Source organism: Blennius ocellaris (genome assembly GCF_963422515.1).
Source record: "Blennius ocellaris genome assembly, chromosome: 23".
Taxonomy (NCBI): domain Eukaryota; kingdom Metazoa; phylum Chordata; class Actinopteri; order Blenniiformes; family Blenniidae; genus Blennius; species Blennius ocellaris.
This window is the reverse complement of record NC_137672.1, coordinates 749,080-769,529: the sequence shown is the minus strand read 5'-3', so window position 1 is coordinate 769,529 and position 20,450 is coordinate 749,080. Positions and strand designations below refer to the sequence as shown.

The following is a 20,450-nucleotide window of genomic DNA, read 5'->3' as shown; positions in this document are numbered from 1 at the left end:
TGACAAACATCTCACTCGCACTGGACCACCTCAGCCTCCTGAGAAGCACACGCAGAGCGTTATTTTATGCCACCTACAACCTTTGCAAAGTTCCTTTTTTATAGCTCGACCAGAGGTGCGATGTGTACATAGGTGTACAACATGATTTGAACATTATTTTCACTTTGTCTCTACAAAAACCAAATTTACACACCAGCGTGTTCTCCTGAGCATACAACGTTCTACATTGTCTCTTTATGTCAGCATCATCAGACAAGTCCTCTATGAATATATGCCCAAGATATTTTGTTTTGTTTGTAACATAAAGCATTGTCTTAGTCAAATAAGAATCAGAAATGTTGTACTTTTATCCTCCTTGGTTCAAACATATCATAACCAAACTTTTCACTGCATTATATTTCTTTGTATTATATTAAATTATATTATATTATATTATATTATATTATATTATATTATATTATATTATATTATATTATATTATATTATATTATATTTCTCTCTTCTCTCCTCTCCCCCTCGTCTTCCCTGCTTGCTGCTCCCGTCCTGTACTGTCTCGTGTCAGATCTAACAAGAGCCTCTCTTCACACCCCCATCCGAAATTAACCGAAACCATGGACTGGATCAACTGGTCTCTCAATACGATCGACCAAATTTTTACGACACGACGATCGGACAAAGGAGAGCCCGCATGTCTCGATTACAGCCGGATACACCCACATGGAAAGAACCTATATAAACATATATGTTTTAATATAGGTTTTGATATAGGTTTGGCATATATGTGACATATATAAAATTGGCCGTTTTCCTATATGTTATATACATATATGTACATATATGTACATATATGTGCGCATGTATGCACACATATATGTATATAACATATAGGAAAACGGCCAATTTTATATATTTCACATATATGCCAAACCTATATGCGCATGTATGCACACATATATGTACATATATGTACATAACATATAGGAAAACGGCCAATTTTATATATGTCACATATATTCCAAACCTATATGCGCATATACGCACACCTATATGTTCCAATATATGCACACCTATATGTGCACCTATATGTGCCCATATATGCACACCTATATGCGCATATATGCACACCTATATGTGCCCATGTATGCACACATATATGTACATAAAATATAGGAAAATGGCCAATTTTATATATGCCACATATATCCTAACCTTTATATAGGTTATTTCCATGTGGGCCCACACTGGATGCTGTTATTTGCTCAGTGCCCCTAGCGGGAATCGAACCAGGGTCTCCCGTGCACCAGTCCGTTGCCTTGCCACCTGAGCTATATATATATATATATATATATAAATATGTACCTGTCTGTGCATATAGGTCCATATATGTGCATAAAATATAGGAAAATGGCCAATTTTATATATGTCACATATATTCAAAACCTATATCAAAACCTATATTAAAACATATATGTTTATATAGGTTCTGTCCATGTGGGACTTTCCATATATGCAGCATATATATTGTCATATATATTGTCATATATGTGCATATATGCAGCATATATATTGTCATATATGTGCATATATGGAGCATATATATGGTCATATATGTGCATATATGCAGCCCATACATTGTCATATATGTGCATATATGCAGCATTTATGTGCATATATGCTGCATATATGTGCATATATGCAGCATATATATGGTCATATATGTGCATATATGCAGCCCATACATTGTCATATATGTGCATATATGCAGCATTTATGTGCATATATGCAGCATATATGTGCATATATGTGCATATATGGAGCATATATATGGTCATATATGTGCATAAATGCAGCATTTATGTGCATATATGCAGCATATATATTGTCATATATGTGCATATATGTGCATATATACAGCATATATATTGTCATATATGTGCATACATGCTGCATATAGGTTTCATATATGTGCATATATCCTCATATAGGTTCTTTCCATGTGGGCATGCTGGATTCCTGGGGTTCCTGGAGGTCCCTGTGTTTGGCCATTCTTTCCATCGAGGATGTGGAGGACCTCTACATATTGGTAGCAGGTATGCTGCTGATTGGGGCTGGCGGCTTTCTGATCTATCGCAAAGTTGAGAAGACGTGGGCAGCTGCATTGGGAAGGCTGCCTATCGTCACTGAAGGACTGTGCCGAGTTTGAACGCTCAGACTCATGTGATAAATGAACTCAAGAGTACGCAAATCACGACTCTTGAACGTTTACACGAATTTGGATCCATCTTGGAGAATATTAGAACTCGGTTGCAAAGTTAAAATCTTGCCAATATTGGAGCAGCATTGGAGACCAGAGACACTCAAGGTGGACAGATAAAGCTGAATCGCCTGAATGAAAACAAACCTAATCTACATTTCAGATTCCCAGATATCCAGTCGCCAAGGCTGGTGTTTTGTCTTCAACTCTCCTGGATGTGACCAAGGAACGAAGGCTCTACTAACAGGTTATGAGCTAATAAAACCAGCTGACAAGAGTCCAGAGGTCCGTTTCACAAAGCAGGTTCATTGATTACCCCAGGTTAATTAACCCCGAGTTGAGGGAAATGCAGGGTTTTCCGTTTCACAACAGGAGGTAACTCCAACCAGAGGAAGCGAGGGAACTCCAGCCTGTTTCACAGAGAGGGGTAACGTCAACTCTCGGTCAGTTACCGGGGCAACAGACGCTCTAGAACTAACCTGGTTGGGAGCAGGTTTTTGTCAGTGAACCTGGAGTTTTGCTCTGGCTCCGCCCCCTTTCAGACGGACACGGGATTTCATTTCCTCATTCAGCGGGGGAGCTTTGGCGAAACCGTTCTGCAGTGCCTTATTCCCGAGGCAAATTGGACGTCAACTTTTTTCCCTCAACATGGTGTGTCCTTTTGATAATGATCCGATTGATGAAGGCGCAGCATTACTTCGCCAAGAATTTAATATTGACAGACAGATCATCATCAGACCATAGATGTACTGGCATTTCCAGACACCTTCCTTTTTGAGCGGTACCGTTTTACTGCAGAGACCATTATGTACATCTACAGTTTAATCGGTCCGTACATTAGCAACATCACCAGCCGTAGCCATGCCCTGACAGCAGATATTGTGTGTTGCGCTGCGTTTCCTCGCAAATGGCAGTTTTCTGTACAATATTGGAGACGCAGAGCACCTGAGTAAGGCCACTGTATGCAGTCAATCAGAAAGGTGCGCCTGGCCCTAAAAAGGTTTTTAGCAACTTTTGTTGTTTTCCCTGGAGAGAAACCTTCAAGAGTTATCAAGGAGGAGTTCCACAGGATTGCAGGGAATGATGAGAATGATGAGAACGTTATTTAATATTTATTTAATGGATCTCAATCCATTAAATAAATATTAAATAACATTCTGTTAATGATATTGTGCTGCAATCTTAGAGTAGGATTAGTAATTTTCCTGTCTTTCAGGATTCCCAAATGTGATAGGGTGCATCGATGGAACACACATCCCCATCAAAGCTCCTTCACAAAATGAAGCAGATTTTGTGAACAGGAAGTCCATTCACAGCATAAATGTGCAGGTACATGAGGATTGATTGTTTCAGAATGTTAAAGACAGAGTGCATCATAGTTAAACATCTCTTATTCTGTGCACCATCCAGATCATATGTGATGCTGCAAACATCATCAGTAATGTGGAGGCCAAGTGGCCTGAGTCTGTACACGAGTCACGGACGTACCGCGAGTCACACCTCAGCACCAGACTGCAATGTGGTAAGTAGCCTCAGGATTTGCACAATATAATTCACCTATCTCCCTCATGCATATCATTTAATGTGTCCACTTAACATTACAGGAGTTTGATGGCCTTCTGCTGGGTGACAGGGGTTACCATGCCAACCCCGGCTGCTGACCCCTTACCCAGACCCTGAACCAAGCCCCCAACAGAACTTCAACCGGGATCACTGCAGGACAAGCGCCCAGGTGGAGATGACCATAGGCCTGCTGAAAGCCTGTTTCCAGTGCCTACGTCACCTCAGGGTGACCCCTGAGAGGTCCTGTGATATTATAGTGGCATGTGTTGTCCTTCATAACACCCTGCCCTACATAGAGAGGACCCTGCCCTACATAGAGAGGACCTTGCCCTACATAGAGAGGACCCTGCCCTACGTAGAGAGGGCCTGTGATATTATAGTGGCATGTGTTGTCATTCATAACACCTTGCCCTACATAGAGAGGACCCTGCCCTACATAGAGAGGGCCCTGCCATATGTAGAGAGGACCCTGCCCTACATAGAGAGGGACTGTGATATTATAGTGGCATGTGTTGTCCTTCAAAACACCCTGCCCTACATAGAGAGGACCCTGACCTACACAGAGAGGGCCCTGCCCTACGTAGAGAGGACCCTGCCCTACATAGAGAGGGCCTGTGATATTATAGTGGCATGTGTTGTCCTTCATAACACCATGCCCTACATAGAGAGGACCCTGACCTACACAGAGAGGACCCTGCCCTACGTAGAGAGGACCCTGCCCTACATAGAGAGGGCCTGTGATATTATAGTGGCATGTGTTGTCCTTCAAAACACCCTGACCTACATAGAGAGGACCCTGCCCTACATAGAGAGGGCCCTGCCCTACATAGAGAGAACCCTGCCCTACACAGAGAGGACCCTGACCTACACAGAGAGGACCCTGACCTACACAGAGAGGACCCTGCCCTACATAGAGAGGGCCCTGCCCTACGTAGAGAGAACCCTGCCCTACGTAGAGAGGGCCCTGCCCTACATAGAGAGAACCCTGCCCTACACAGAGAGGACCCTGACCTACACAGAGAGGACCCTGACCTACACAGAGAGGACCCTGCCCTACATAGAGAGGACCCTGCCCTACATAGAGAGGACCCCGATGATGATGATGAGCCCATTGACTTGTCAGCTATGCAGGACGGCAGAGCTGTCAGAGACACCATATGCCATCATCACTTTGGGGTCTGATCACCACCACCACCACCACCACCACCACCAAATAAAGACATGATGCACAATTCATTTGGTCTTCTTTATTTCCTACAAATACAAGAGCTAGTTTAGTTAATGTAGTTAGTAGTTAGCATAATTCACCTGGGACTGTACACCCACCCTTAACTTGTGCTCCAGTAGTTCAATTTCCACATCTGCCTTTCTAATCTGGTGGTCCAACTACTGCATTTCCTTAGCAGTTGTTTCCATCTTCTGGAGCAGGTGGAGTCTATAGATCTGTTTTACAGATAACTGGGAGGACATAAGGAGGACATTCAATTATTACAGTTGGACATGAATTCCACAGAATGAACCTCTGGTGTTTACTGAACATCTGTCTCACTGTGTCAGTCCTTGCAGTGGCTGTTGAGGGACCCTCCTGCTGCTGCCCAGCCAGGCCCTGTTAAAAATACTGTGTCAATACTTCAGTGTAGACAAAATATCACTCTTTATTCCACCACAATGTTTCAGAAATGTAAACAGGATGAGAACTATCATACCTCTACAGGCCTTTGTGGATCCTCCTCTGTAAAGGCAGCAGGCAGGGTTTCCTCGTACTCTTCATCCTACATGAATATGTTTCAGTATATTTAAATTACCATTTTGCAAGATCTTTGGAGTGTTGTCTACTTACAAGGTCTGTTGTGGCATGAGGGGGTCCAGCAGGCAGAGAGCACCATCACAATCTGTTGGGTGACAAAAAAAAAAAAAGACATGATGGGGAAATAAAGATGAACAAAAATAGGCTTAAAGAGATATATAGGCCTCGGCATATTATATATTATGAAGGAAGTGGTATCTTGAGGGGTGAGCTCTGAAGAGGAGCTCCTCCAGGGATTCCCTCAGCCACTGGCCTCCCAACATTCTGGCTTAGGGCTCCTCTGCCTCTGTTAAAGGTGGAGGTGCTGGGCCACCACCCGTTTTACTGGCCACCACCCGTTTTACTGGGCCACCACCCATTTTACTGGGCCACCACCCGTTTTACGGGCATCTGCCTTCTTTCTGTTGGCTGAGTAAAGTCTGCGTTAGTTTAGCCTTAGTTATTTGACAGCACATGATATGGGTGAGAAGACATTTATGTGTTTGAAAACAGCATTATGTTGGGAATAAAACACCTCACAGTCAAATGGCCACTTGATATTTACTGTACAATGTCACACATGATCGAAATTACGTTAAGAAATGTATTGATTAACAATTAAATTGGCAGCGGTCTTACCCGATTGGACAATGTTTTTATATTTCACTTTCAGCTGCTGCCAAGAGGCTTCTCCCCCACGGAATTGCACCTAAAAGAAATAAATTAATAAGCTACCATCCAAGCAGTATTCCCTTGCAATAATATCGCGATGACAAAGACGTTTGAACTTACGCATTCACTTGAGCAGCAATCTTCTTCCACGCCGCCTCCCTCTCTTTAGCAGCCGCTGCAACGTTGCATTTTTTTTTTTTAATATGTTCATATTCGCCATATGATCGGATCAATACTTCCTGCTCCACTGGCGTAAAAAACGCTGCACTCCGCGTCTCAGTTGTCATGGTGACTCGTTGAATCGGGGCTCCATTGATGCGGTCTTTTTAGAGTCGTGGTGCACGCACTTAACTCCAGGTGAAACTACTCTGAGTTCATCAAACTGACCAAAATCCAGTGTTGTGGAACCGAAATCTCAGCGTTTTCTGTCTCAGGGTAACTCAACTCAGAACTTGGGGTTAAGCTCAGGGCTTGTTAAACCTGCTTTGTGAAACGGACCCCTGATGTGCATCAGTGAAAGTGAGCGGGTTTTATCCTACTGTGCGTTCCACGGCTCTTCGCTCTGATCGTCCTCGGTGCTCCTCCTCTCAGTGCAGCGCTCCTCCTTGTTGCAGTCCTCTCACCTTGCACCCCGGAGTCTCCGACCCCGTCTCACAGGTTATGCAATATAAATAAACTGTTGCTAATTGGACCCATTCTGCCACCTGGTCTGCTTCTGTGTTTCAGAACACTACACTCTGGCTCCCAGCCGTATCATGTAAGAAATGTGTAAAATTCTGCTGAAGCGAGCTGCGCCAGTCCAAGTGTGGGAATGGGACTGGAGATAAAGACAGACTTTCCACAGTTACTTAAAAACTTAAAAACCTCATTAAAGTCCTTCTTCGTCACTTCGGATTGCTGACGGGCCGTATCATTAGTACCAATATGGACTATAACTTAGTGGACGGACGGGGAAAGTGTGCATCAAAAGCTCTAGAATCTTACCAAGGATTATCGGAACCCTTGCGCCAGGAAAACAATGTGTGATCGCGTTGAAGTGGATGTTTCTGGTGATGGAATCTCCTATTATTAATGTTGTTGGAGAGAAAAGAGGACAAGGAGTAGGTAGTGGATGAACATGAGGAGGTGACCGGGCAGGCTGGTTCTGTGGTGAAGCGGTGCCGGCGACAGGAGTGACGCGGTCTCTCATCTGGGCTTCCTTCAGGAGTCTGTGATGCGAAGCGGCGGTCTTCTGACGGGGAGAGGGTCACTGGTCTGGCTGTCAAGGGGAGAGGGAAGCCGCTCCAGTGCTGTTGCTCTCCGATGATGAAGATGCAGCTGTTGTGGGTGCAGGAGGAGGGAGATCCAGGCGGGAAGCTACCGGGGCAGCAGCAGGTGAGATGAAGTCTCAGTGCGCTGGGCCGACAGAGCCACACTCTTCTGCCCACCCAACGCACCACCATTTGAGCCAGAAAAACCAGCCCTGCTGTTGCGTGGCTCATAAAAGCGCCTTACATAGACACCAACAGGGCAGATGCAACGCCATGTAACTGGGATTCTTTCTCTTCTGGCTCCTCAGAAACCAAATCCAGCAGCACCAAGCAGGACTGATCACAGGATTGATCATACATTAAATATAATGAACAGTAGAATGGAGACTTGCTCCATGTGAGAAATGTCCTGACATTCTAGATGATTCAGCTCTACATTAATGAAACTGACCTGAACTTTGTTAAAATTGTATATTTGTGTTGTGAATATAGATCATTGTTAAAAAAAAATAATTTTGTGTGAGAAGCATAGCCAGTGGTGATGAGGGGAATGATCCTTCACAATGGGGGAACAGCTGAGCTGTTGAAACTGTGTATATTGGAAGCAGTACTTCCAATATATGAGAAGATTCTCAACAGTACATTTGATTAAAAACAGACTCAGCAGCACATTGACCAGAAGAAACTTGAGGCATTCATGCTCATGAGCCCCGAGGAATAAATCCTCATGTTTGTGGACAATGGTATTGTCAAAAAGTGGCAGAGACCAGGGCACTGCTCAAGGTTTTTTCATATTCCAGGGTTGGCCATATTTCTTTGAAAAACACATGATAGTGTTATAAGAAAGTACATTTTTTAATTCAATGAATGAAATGTTTTTGTTTTTATTTTTAAGTTAACACATATTTGAAAGATTCTAAAATTATATAAAAAAATATGTGTTGTATAATGTTGGTGCACTTGTGTTGAACTAAATTTTCATTATGAAGCCACCCTTACTTGCAATGAATTGGAACCCTTTTTGAAAAATACACTGAATTACAAGGCTTTACAGAACAGTGCGATGGACTTCACATGTAATATTATAATGACATGATTTTAATAGGTTGTGATCTAAAGTGGGCCGGTCTGAGGTGTGAAACTCCAGGGCTGAACATGAGTCCCACTCCGGCCATGGCTGTAGGTGTGAAACACGCCGCTGGATGGAGCCACTGTGCAGCGCAAAGCAGAAACTGCGTTCAAGCCTGACGTGCACCCGCCGTGCGACTGGTTTATCTCCACAGCGAAATCAGGAGAAGCGAGTAAATCGAAATTAAAAACAAAAAATAAAGGAAAAATAAAACGTCATTCAATGGTATTTGAGTGATTTATTATAGCTATTTTTATTTGTACCAGATATTTGACTGTAGTTTATTCACTATAAACTATATATAATATAATGAAGATCAGAGTCAAATCTTCATTAAAGCTATTTGTAGATAAAAGTAGAAAATATAGTCGTATGAGTCTATCAAAATATGTATAAGAAACCAGCCATCAACAACAATAATGACTAATAATGATAATGTATGTATCAAATCATTTGTTTGCAGTTGAATAAATAATAGATAATCGATATCGACAGGGCCATTTGTACTTTAAGCAGCTACAAAACATTTACCTGCTTTGATTCGAGATTTCTGTTGGATATATTCTCTTGAACTCAAACACACGCGTCACTCAGAGTACTTTTGTTGTGAAGAGCCAGGCCGGATGTACGTCTGGTGAGTCCCGACGCGCCGAAATGACCGAAGTTGTCAGTGCGGGACAAACAGAACAGCAGGTCACGACGTCTCTGTCAAGTCTGGGACGAGCCGACAGGAGCGCTCCCAGGACCCATGCAGCTCCTCCCTCCGCAGAGCCCCCACCCCCCGGAAACACACTTTGTGGAGGAGACGCGCACAGGGAGCGCGTTAGTGATCCGAGAAACGAATCTCTGCTCGGAGCTTTCACTTTCAGCAATTCTCTCACCTGAACATGGCTTCAACTATCTGCACCAGGTTCACCGACGAGCACCAGCTGTACGAGGAGCTGGGCAAGTGAGTGCTTTCTACTTTACGCACGATTCCACCGCCAACTTCCTGGGCTGGCTTTAGATTTGCGCGCACGCAGGTGGACTTCCTCCCGCTTACCTGCGCGTGTTTGTCTGTCCCTACCTGCGCCGGTCTCTCTGTCCCTACCAGCGCCTTTCTGTCTGTCCCTACTGGCGCCGGTCGCTGTCCCTACCTGCGCCTGGGCATAAAATGTGAAGCGAGATGTGGCGCGCGCCGGAGTGCACAGTCTACATTGTCTGTGCGGTGAAACAGACCTCCTTCCTGCACCTGGAACCTGGAGGGAGGCGACAGGTAGAAACGTGGATTTTCAGGTGTGATTGAGGTCTGCCGCGGGATGATCGTATTTTTACGCACCGTCGTTTCATGCAACCTTCAGAAAATGGAAGTCACTTATGTGTTCATCCTGTTTTGTGTGAATTTACAGCATTTTTAATGCGTGTTCAAGCTCCACGGGAGAGCACGAGCTGTGCGGGGAAGGTGTGGCTCTGCTCTGCAACCTGATCCGAGGTGAAGCGCAAAGCCAAATCGGGTCACCTGAGCTTGTCGAGTCAAGTCAAGTCTGGAAGTTCCTCTGCTTGCAGCTCCAGGCAGAGTTCATGCGATTGAGATGCTCGGCTGCATATTTTTTTTTAGAGTGAGTGCCCAGAAAAATCCTTTAGAGAAGGTGAGTGCAGGGTGAGGAAAGAACAAGGGCCATTGGTTGTGAGCATGGCTCTCATCAGAGAGCAGAGCACCTTTTTAAAGGGACAGAATCAGCTTCTGCCTGTAGCTTCTCTCCTGAGCTCTGCCTCTCAACCTTGATCTCTGGTGGCACTGTGGTGACCCCCTGGTGGCACTGTGGTGACCCCCTGGTGGCACTGTGGTGACCCCTGGTGGTACTGTGGTGACCCCCTGGTGGCACTGTGGTGACTCCTCTTAGCACTGGTGACCCCTGGTGGCACTGTGGTGACCTCCTCTTGGTACTGTGGTGACCCCCTGGTGGTACTGTGGTGACCCCCTGGTGGCACTGTGGTGACCTCCTCTTGGTACTGTGGTGACCTCCTCTTGGTACTGTGGTGACCCCCTGGTGGCACTGTGGTGACCTCCTCTTAGCACTGTGGTGACCCCCTGGTGGCACTGTGGTGACCTCCTCTTAGTGCTTTGGTGACCCCTGGTGGAACTGTGGTGACCTCCTCTTAGCACTGTGGTGACCCTTGGTGGCACTGTGGTGACCACTCTTAGCACTGTGGTGACCCTTGGTGGCACTGTGGTGACCTCCTCTTAGCACTGTGGTGACCTCCTCTTAGCACTGTGGTGACCCTTGGTGGCACTGTGGTGACCTCCTCTTAGTGCTTTGGTGACCCCTGGTGGAACTGTGGTGACCTCCTCTTAGCACTGTGGTGACCCTTGGTGGCACTGTGGTGACCACTCTTAGCACTGTGGTGACCTCCTCTTAGCACTGTGGTGACCCCCTGGTGGCACTGTGGTGACCTCCTCTTAGTGCTTTGGTGACCCCTGGTGGAACTGTGGTGACCTCCTCTTAGCGCTGTGGTGACCCTTGGTGGCACTGTGGTGACCTCCTCTTAGCACTGTGGTGACCCCCTGGTGGCACTGTGGTGACCTCCTCTTGGTGCTTTGGTGACCCCTGGTGGAACTGTGGTGACCTCCTCTTAGCACTGTGGTGACCCTTGGTGGCACTGTGGTGACCACTCTTAGCACTGTGGTGACCTCCTCTTAGCACTGTGGTGACCCCCTGGTGGCACTGTGGTGACCTCCTCTTAGTGCTTTGGTGACCCCTGGTGGAACTGTGGTGACCTCCTCTTAGCACTGTGGTGACCCTTGGTGGCACTGTGGTGACCTCCTCTTAGCACTGTGGTGACCCCCTGGTGGCACTGTGGTGACCTCCTCTTGGTGCTTTGGTGACCCCTGGTGGAACTGTGGTGACCTCCTCTTAGCACTGTGGTGACCCTTGGTGGCACTGTGGTGACCTCCTCTTAGTGCTTTGGTGACCCCTGGTGGAACTGTGGTGACCTCCTCTTAGCACTGTGGTGACCCTTGGTGGCACTGTGGTGACCACTCTTAGCACTGTGGTGACCTCCTCTTAGCACTGTGGTGACCTCCTGGTGGCACTGTGGTGACCTCCTCTTAGTGCTTTGGTGACCACTCTTAGCACTGTGGTGACCTCCTCTTAGCACTGTGGTGACCCTTGGTGGCACTGTGGTGACCTCCTCTTAGCACTGTGGTGATCTCCTCTTAGCACTGTGGTGACCCCCATTAGCACTGTGGTGACCCCTGGTGGCACGGTCGGTCGGTCTAAGTTATTCAGTTTATTGCATCATTGCACTTTGAAATGAAAGCATAGAACAAATAAGCAGTAGTTGGTTCTGTTGAGTATTTGAGTGGAGGAGTAGGATGAGCTTGAACTTCCTCCTTTTTGGCCATTTGGAGACACAAAACCTTTTTTCATTTGGTTTTAGGTTGGGTTTTTTTTGTCCCTTTCTTTGCCTACATTTTTTTTTTTTTTTTTTTAACATTATAATATTATGAATAAAGCCGTAAACAGCCTTTTGTGTGATTCAGGAGGGAGATTGTGTGAAGAGATGAATTATCTTCTCACAGCTATTTTCACGTCAGGCTCCTGGTGTAACGAGCTTCTCTCTCTCTGCAGGGGGGCATTCTCCGTGGTGAGGCGCTGCATGAAGATCTCCACTGGCCAGGAGTACGCTGCCAAGATCATCAACACCAAGAAGCTGTCTGCCCGGGGTGAGTGACTGCCTGACGGGAGCCAGCGGTCACGTCACTGAAGGCCTGTGGCCAGAGGTCACCAGAGGCCTGTGGCCAGAGCAGTTTTGCTGAATGGTTCCTTTTTCCCACATGTTGAACTTCAAACCAACTTCTTTTCTCATGACTGCGGTCAGTTCTTCACGCCTCTGCTCTGTCATGTTCGGCCGCTGTCCTCAACGTGGCTCCCTTCCCTCCCGCTCCGTACACGCCGCTGGTTTCTGTTTTGGTTGCTGTGTCTGCGACGCGCTGACTCGCTTTCAATCGGCTGTGGATTCCTGGTGACTCGTGCATGACTCAGCACTTTTCGCTCCAGAACCCACAGCATGATGCTCGGGCCAGGAATAGTCTGCTCATGACCTCAGTGCTTCTCTCTTTGAGGAGGAAGATGCTCTATAATCTGATGTTTGAGGAGGAAGCTGCTCCATAATCTGGATGTTAGAGGGGGAAGATGCTCTATAATCTGATGTTAGAGGAGGAAGATGCTCTATAATCTGATGTTGGAGGAGGAAGATGCTCTATAATCTGATGTTAGAGGGGGAAGATGCTCTATAATCTGATGTTAGAGGGGGAAGATGCTCTATAATCTGATGTTAGAGGGGGAAGATGCTCTATAATCTGATGTTGGAGGAGGAAGATGCTCTATAATCTGATGTTACAGGAGGAAGATGCTCTATAATCTGATGTTACAGGAGGAAGATGCTCTCTAATCTGGATGTTAACGGAGGAAGATGCTCTCTAATCTGGGTGTTAGAGGAGGAAGATGCTCTATAATCTGATGTTAGAGAAGGAAGATGCTCTATAATCTGGATGTTAGTGGGGGGGGCGGTTCTGGAAGGGCAGCAGATGATGGATTCCTCACTGAGTGGGGCGGTAATGGAAAGTGAAGCCGTGCTGGTAAATCTCTGAATGGATCCAGCCAATGGTTACTGCTTCAGTCCAGAGGCTGTTTAAAGAGGAATATTCCATTTTATTTTACTGCTTTTTATAGACATTTGTTCCCTGTTTCCTGACTATTGTTCTCTGAAAGTATCAGTTTCATTTTCTTTACATTTATAAACCTGAAGGAAAAAGTAAGGCTCCATCACAATAGATTTTTTTCATTGTTGGACTTTTTCATTTTCCTCCATGTTGTGTCACATGTTCAGCATCCCAATGCTTTTAACACTAAATGTGGAAAAAATGTCAAATATGAAGTTCTCTCCACATTTAAGAAATTATGAGAAAGCTAAAGTTCAAGATTTAGGCTTTGTTTATGCAACTTTTCAGCTGTAAACATTATTTTATTGCATTTTCAGTTTCAGAAAAGTTTTGTTCACACAACTTTAATGAAAACGTCTGTTTCCAGGGCAATGGCAGAAACCCTGGTAATTATGTAATTCCATGTTGGGCCACTAGTTGGAGCAGTGGACAGTTTCCACTGCTAAAGACACTGAGAATTGTTTTTGCCTGTTTATATGGTGATGGAGCGCGAGCATTTTCATAAAGGTTCATCTTTATATCTACAATATTCCGTGTAGATCTGGTTGGCATGTCTTCTAGTCCTTGAAAGTTTGACATTTTGAAAATGACTGGCTCAGTTTTCTGGCTGTCGTGCTAGACTGCCGGTCACTTCCTCCTTGGATCACCGCCAGCACGTTGTTAAGCAACCATTGCATGAGTGCTGCATTACATGTTGCCCCCTACCTCCGTTAGACTGGTGGTTTTATTTATCTGCTTGTAGACTGTTTAACAGATTTGAACTGTTGGAGGGTTTTCTCTTGTTTCATGAAGCTGTGGTTCTTTCATCCATTGTTCCTTTCATACAATCGCTTTGATGATGTGCTTTTTTAAAAACATTTTTACACTTTTAGGCTCCTGTGTCTGCTTGACCAGCTTCAGTGGATTTAAATTGAGGGATGTTCTGATACTACACAGCGTACTGTGTAATATCTGTTACAACTCGGTTACAACTCGGGGATTGTCACACGTCGTCCATCAGCAATGTCGCCTGCCAGTACGCAAGAGAGGACGAGGGAATGGCGGTAGTTTAGAGTCTTTATTATCAATGAGATTGACAAATGTAAGACAGACTGAGAAGTATGTTCTGACAAAATATGAAAAGGAGAATGATGCAGTTCAGTTGGTACGTCACCAGCAACTTCATCACTGGAGACATTTGGCAGCACAGTTAGCCTGAAGTCGCTCAGCAGTTTAACTGCTCAGGGGATCAGGAGGATTTCACTCCGAGCCATGCTACGTGCTACATGCTAAGGAGTTTGAGAGATCATGAATCAGCCATGCTAGATGCTGAGGAGTTTCAGAGGTCATGCATCATCCATGCTTCACGCTACACATGATTAAATGTGAATAATGTGTGATCATTTAGTTGCTGGTGTTGTATGAACTATTTTATCTTCTTGATTTGCTGGCAGAACCTAATTCCCAATCAGTCTTACTTTTTTCGTTCTCATTATTAACGATGCTCGTGCTCTCTTGTATACATGCGGCTGACACACGACGTCACGTAATACTGGCTGGATTGTATCGGTGATCTCTCACGATTACCGGTACTCCATGCTGTATCGGGCCAATACCTGATACTGGTATCGGTGCATCCCGACGTGAATCTGACTGTATGTTTCACTGACAACAGGCTGTTTCTGTGTCTGTACCTTTAAAAGCTTGAGCTGTGTCTTGTTTTCCAGTCGTGTCTATGAGACGGAAAAAGTGGCGCCCGCTCATGATTTCGGAGGCCAGAGCTCCCTGTTACGCAGTCAAAGGTTAGGGTTTTGAGCACACTTTGTATATAAAGTGGATGTAGATGATGGGCTTCCTTCACTTCAGGGGCCTCACACAGGCTGTGGAGACACACGTTACTGATAGAAAACCATCAGAAAGTAAATTTTGCACAATATAGGACCTTAAGTTGTTATCTCATCTCTCCCTCTCTAAAACCAATATTCTTAGTTGTGATTCCTTACAAAAAATAGCAAAAGACGAGAGGACAAAATGATCTAAAAAGAAGAAAAACGTTCCTGTTATCCCCGTCACCTGCACAGCAAGCCTGGTTCTTCAAGTTTCCCCACAATATCACCACAGAGCATGAGGAGGACCTCTAACTCTGTTCATTCTCAAGCTGCTTTTGGCCTGAGTTGGTAGGAAACGTGGGTTCTTGTGTTTGGACTGTGAGAACATGGACAGTCTGATGGAGAGAATTATATCAGCCTCAAGGATGAGCAGGCATTGAAGTGATGGGACCACAGATAGACAGACATGTGATCAGGATCCTAAATGTGGAGCTCCGGCCCATCACAGAGTTTTTATGTGCCTATAAACCTCAGCTTCACCTCCACAGCTGCATTGTGTGGTAAGGAACCCTTCCAGTAGCCCCGAGGTGGAATCAGACAAGACAGTTGATTGATTAGTTGCATCTAAACACAACAAAAGGCTGACATGACATTGAATTGTTCTGTTTCGTCTTTATTGTGTGGCTGTGGTTTCTTGACAGAGCATTTTATAGTTAAATACATAGAGTTCAGGATCAACTCCATCCATCCAGACCAGTCTTGGCATTGTGCCAACTGGATCCTGGATCCACTTCTTTGCATTCTTCGACAGTTACATGATCTTAATGTCTTATTTGTTTACATTATATCCTGTGTGTTTGACACAGTGGTTTGCGGAGGCCTAGAACGCCAGGCCCATCCGAGCACATGGTTCTGAGAATATCCAAACATCTCTGCACTGTTGTCCATTTTCCTTGTCATTGGCTTCCTGTGCTGCCAAACAGCCCCATGACACCATTTCCTGCGCTTGTGCTCCGCTCCTTCCTGTGGAGGGCTGCTGGGGGGCTAACCGCCAATAAATGAAACCAGACAGGCAAACGTTGTGGGTGTTCCATCAACTGGGAAGTTGAGAAGTCACTTCTGAGGAAAATCCCATTTCCCAGTTGGGCCATCCAAGCCATAGTTTCAAAAAGACACGTTTTTCAGTCCATTTTTACTTTTGTCATTCTCATTAATATTAAAGACTCTCCAAATCGCTGACATGTCTCTTGTGTCCTTGTGGGTGCTGCTGCTGACACATGACATCACAAAATACAAGCTGGGTTGTAACGAGGAGCTTTTCCTGAGTACAAGTATTGGATCTGATACCCATCGATTGGATCGGTGCATTCTGAGGAAATACTGCAGATCATAGTTGCTAGCACACTCCGTAGGCCAAGCTGCTGAGATGTGGGTGTTCTCACTTTGAGTGTAAGGTGATGTTTGTTCATTAATATTTCTTGTGCGCACACAATGTCAGTTGTGTTATGTGACGTTGTGTTCAGTTGTGGACGGTTCGAAAGCTTCACACAAATTTTCACGTGGAATCATCTCGGCTTAACATTTCCATTTGTAACTCCCGCTGCAGCACAGCGCAGCACAGACTCCTGTTCTTGGCCATCTTCTTAGATTTTTCGTCATTGTTCTAGTTCCTATAGAGTGAAAGCTATAAAAGCGCTTTTGTCCAGATGTACCTCGCCAGCAGCCCGGCGGTCCTGCTGATGGCTTGGGGAAACTAGGGCAGCGGCTACACGATGATCTACTGATGCTTGGACTCGACAGAGTGGAAATTATCACTTGACAAACCCCAGTAGGCTGCGGAAAAGCCCGCTCCGCTTCCAGCGCATTCGCTCCTTTTTAATGTCTTCTGGAAAATACCCGCGTGCCTCTCCATCCCCATGGAAACAAAGAGATGGTGAGCTAAATATAGTTCATGGGGGTAACTTGAGATTGGGAGTGTATCACACGCTGGTGGGTAATTGTGCACGATGGTGAATGCCTTGGCTGTCGCGCACCGAGCCAAACAATAAGCAGCAAATGCTCAACGGGCCATTGTTGGGCGACATCCACTTGATGAAAAAAACCCATCTTTTTTCTCCCCAGTCTTTTCCAAAAACATTCTGTCCACACGTCACTATGAACATGGCTCAACACAAGGCTTCAGGGCATGTAGTACACTCTACCTCATCTTTTTTCTCCATAGATGGTCATCTTTGATGTCCACACCCCGGGGTATTGGACGGCACGAGCTGGGGTTTTAGAATTTACCCACTCTGGGACCATTGTTAAAAAAAAACTATTTTCACGCTTCTAAAACCGCCTCATGTAGATGACAGGCCAGAAACATCTGGTTTTGATGAACCAGGTTCCTGGTGTGGACGAGTCCCTGGTCTGCTTTTTATGGTGGCTCTAAGCTCGGAAACAAGTGGGGGTATGACCCGACCCTGTAACCCCGAGGTTCACATCCAGGCGGGGTACCTTAATCCCCGCAGACACACTCATACACACTTAGAGCCAAACTAAATAAAGCCCTCCATCAGAGGTGTATGCCGTGCCAGCCGGCGGCTTAGCGGCTAATGTCACTGGCTCAGCACGCCATTTACACAGCGCCCTGCTGACACCGGCCATGAAAGAAGCAGATAAGCGGAGGGAAGCCGCTCGCAAAGCGACGGCCACTTTAAATTGTGCCTTTTGTGCGGTTTAAACGGTATCTGGCACTTTAAATGGTGTGGTGGGAGTTCCTGCAGCTGGTCAGCCCTCAGACCTCGGGCTGACCCACCGGACCCCGTGTCAGGTGAAGGCTGAAGCCGAGACTCATAACACAAACCAAGGACTCGATGACGAGGGAAAGTCCAGACATGTCTCACTTCTTGATTCGTTTAGTCAGTGTTTCATATTGATGATGACCTTCAATGCCGCTCATTTGAATAACGTTGACATCGAAAAGAAAGTGAAATATAAAGGCTGATTCATCCTCCATGAGAACAAGAAGAAAGCTGGGCAGTGTGGAGTCCTGCCCAACAAAATGATGTCATTTCCTTCGTCCAGCTCCTTCTAGAAGAAGAAATTAGTCTGGACTGTTCCAAGTGTCCTGGTGGAACTGTGTCGGAGCTGCTCTGCTGAAACTTCTGCTCTGACGTGTTCCAGCTCGCTAATCACTATCAGTCATATTTAGCTTGTAGCATCGCTACTGTCTGAGCCTCTCAGCTCGTTAAAATGTCCTGATGCACCTGAACGCATCACTCAAAGCTGTCAGCTCCTGCAGTTCAAACCAGACCAACATGGCGGCTCAGACACAAACTCTTTTATTACTGAAACAGTTCAGAGGAATGTTTCTGTAAGTTCTGGAGGAGAGAAAAAAACTGTGCAGTTGAAAAGTTACAGTGGTGCTTCACAGACATGTGGCTGCTATGAGGGGGCATGGCCTTCCATGTGGGGGGGTATAGCCTACAAGTTCGACAGCTTTTTATCGGCGTATGAACAGTCCTGTAGAAAAAGCATTAATTTCGGCAGCTGGCTGAATGTTGTTCTTGTTCTTCTGGGTTCTAAAAGAGAGTCTGCAGGGACCTTTAGTCATCTCTATGAGTCAGAACAGGAAATGCAGGGCTGGCTTCATGAATCCTCATTTAATGTTTGAAAGTTTTGTTTAACTGAGTATTTCTTCTGTTTCTGCTGGTGAAACGGTGGATGTTTTCTCAGAAGGAAAACGTCATTGACATAATTTGTCATGTCGATTTTTTTCCAGGAATCAAATCCGTTATGAAAGTGAGTCTTGGTTGTTGATAATGGAGCAGTGGTGAGAAAGGTGAAAGAACAGCTCTGGTTTGAATCCAGCATGTGGATCTGCCACATGAAACCTTCAGCTGGACCGTGCCAGACAAACGTGTGACTTCCTGAGAGGAACCTGCACCTTCTTATTGTGTGTGCAGAAGAGAAGAATCACACAGCAGATAGTTGAATTTGACCCAGAACTGCTGAGAAACCGTTCAAAGGGTAGTTTGAAGTGTTTTGGGTTTGGCTCAAGTTGTCCTGCGAATGTGGGCTCACGGTTTCCCGCAGGAATGCAACAGCTCCGTCGACAGCTCTTGAAAATGGCCACACCCGCTGAGTGACTGGAAAAATATACAACTTCTTGTGGCAACTTGCTTCACAGGTGCCCTTCATGTTACTGTCTAGTTGGAGCTGCTTTGGTTGGTTTAATCTCATAACAGTTGGAAAATATTTGAATCAGTGTGATATCTGTCAATAATATATGTAGCACTAACAAGGGTATTGTATGTTGTCCCACACCCATCCTCCTACCCCCACTCTCGCTCTCCTCTCAATCTTCTCTCTCCTCTCTCTCTTTGAGCGTTTCCCCCCCGGTCGCGTTCGGCAGCCATGTCAACTTCTAATAAAGCAGTAACATGGGGAGACTCTTAGTCTCTTCCTGTTGTAAGAGCAAAAACTGTTCTGACATCAGAAGCTCTCAATCATATATTGTCTGCCCAAGCTGCCGAACAGGAGTGTAAAAAAAAAAAAAAAATCGGTGTAAAATATGTTGTGATCAAAAATATGATACCAAATGACTAGTTGTCATTTGCTGTTTGTTTCTTTTCACATGTGAATCTCATGTTGACACGTCTCTAAACACCCAGGGTGGAAAACTTGTGTTTAAATCCATCCTGCAGTCCACTGACACTAGTGGTTGGGTTTATGTCACAATGTGAGTGACGCAGGACAAAGTTCACATCCTGTGGTTCACTGCTGTGGATTTTCATCCTGAAGGAAGATTAGTCACAGTTGGACATCACAACTTCTTGTGCTCTTGCTTCCAGTCAGGCCAGATGCTGTTTATCCCTGAAAGCAGCATGAAGAAGAACTGCCTGTCCTCACCAGTGTTACTAGTTACTCCTTTAAAAAGTAACTTGGTAACTTCACCGATTACTTGTTTTTAAAAGTAACTAAGTGAGAGATCACAAGTTCCTTTTTTAGTAACTTTTCAGCAGCTGCCGACCCCCCCCCCCCCATCTGAACATAAAAGCTCTGCTGATCCCTGCCTCCTGAACCTGCTGGTACATATTTAACCTTTGACCTCCCACTGGTACATATTTAACCTTTGACCTCCTGCTGGTGCATATTTAGGCCGATCGCTTCCTGAATCATGACTCACATTCATGGCCGCAGATGACTCTAAATCACATGGAGCATTAAAAATCTGACTACAAACAGTCAGACTGAACAAACTCGACGAGAATGGAAGAAAAGCGGTAATGCAGGTGGATC

At 45.5% G+C, this 20,450-nt stretch overlaps 1 protein-coding gene across 8 annotated transcripts in view; it reads left to right on the top strand.

Moving 5' to 3' along the window:
• Positions 1 to 9,342: 9,342 nt before the first annotated feature.
• camk2d1 (calcium/calmodulin-dependent protein kinase (CaM kinase) II delta 1) overlaps positions 9,343 to 20,450 on the top strand; it is a gene marked incomplete at its 3' end in the record, with an annotated part of 161,362 nt that continues 150,254 nt past the window's right edge. For all 8 annotated transcript variants that reach the window (XM_080519062.1, XM_080519060.1, XM_080519063.1 and 5 more), the window contains exons 1-2: positions 9,343 to 9,603; positions 12,266 to 12,360. In XM_080519062.1, the coding sequence (XP_080375188.1) occupies positions 9,542 to 9,603; positions 12,266 to 12,360 (157 nt within the window). In that variant the 5' untranslated portion in view covers positions 9,343 to 9,541. The remainder of the gene's footprint in view (positions 9,604 to 12,265; positions 12,361 to 20,450) is intronic.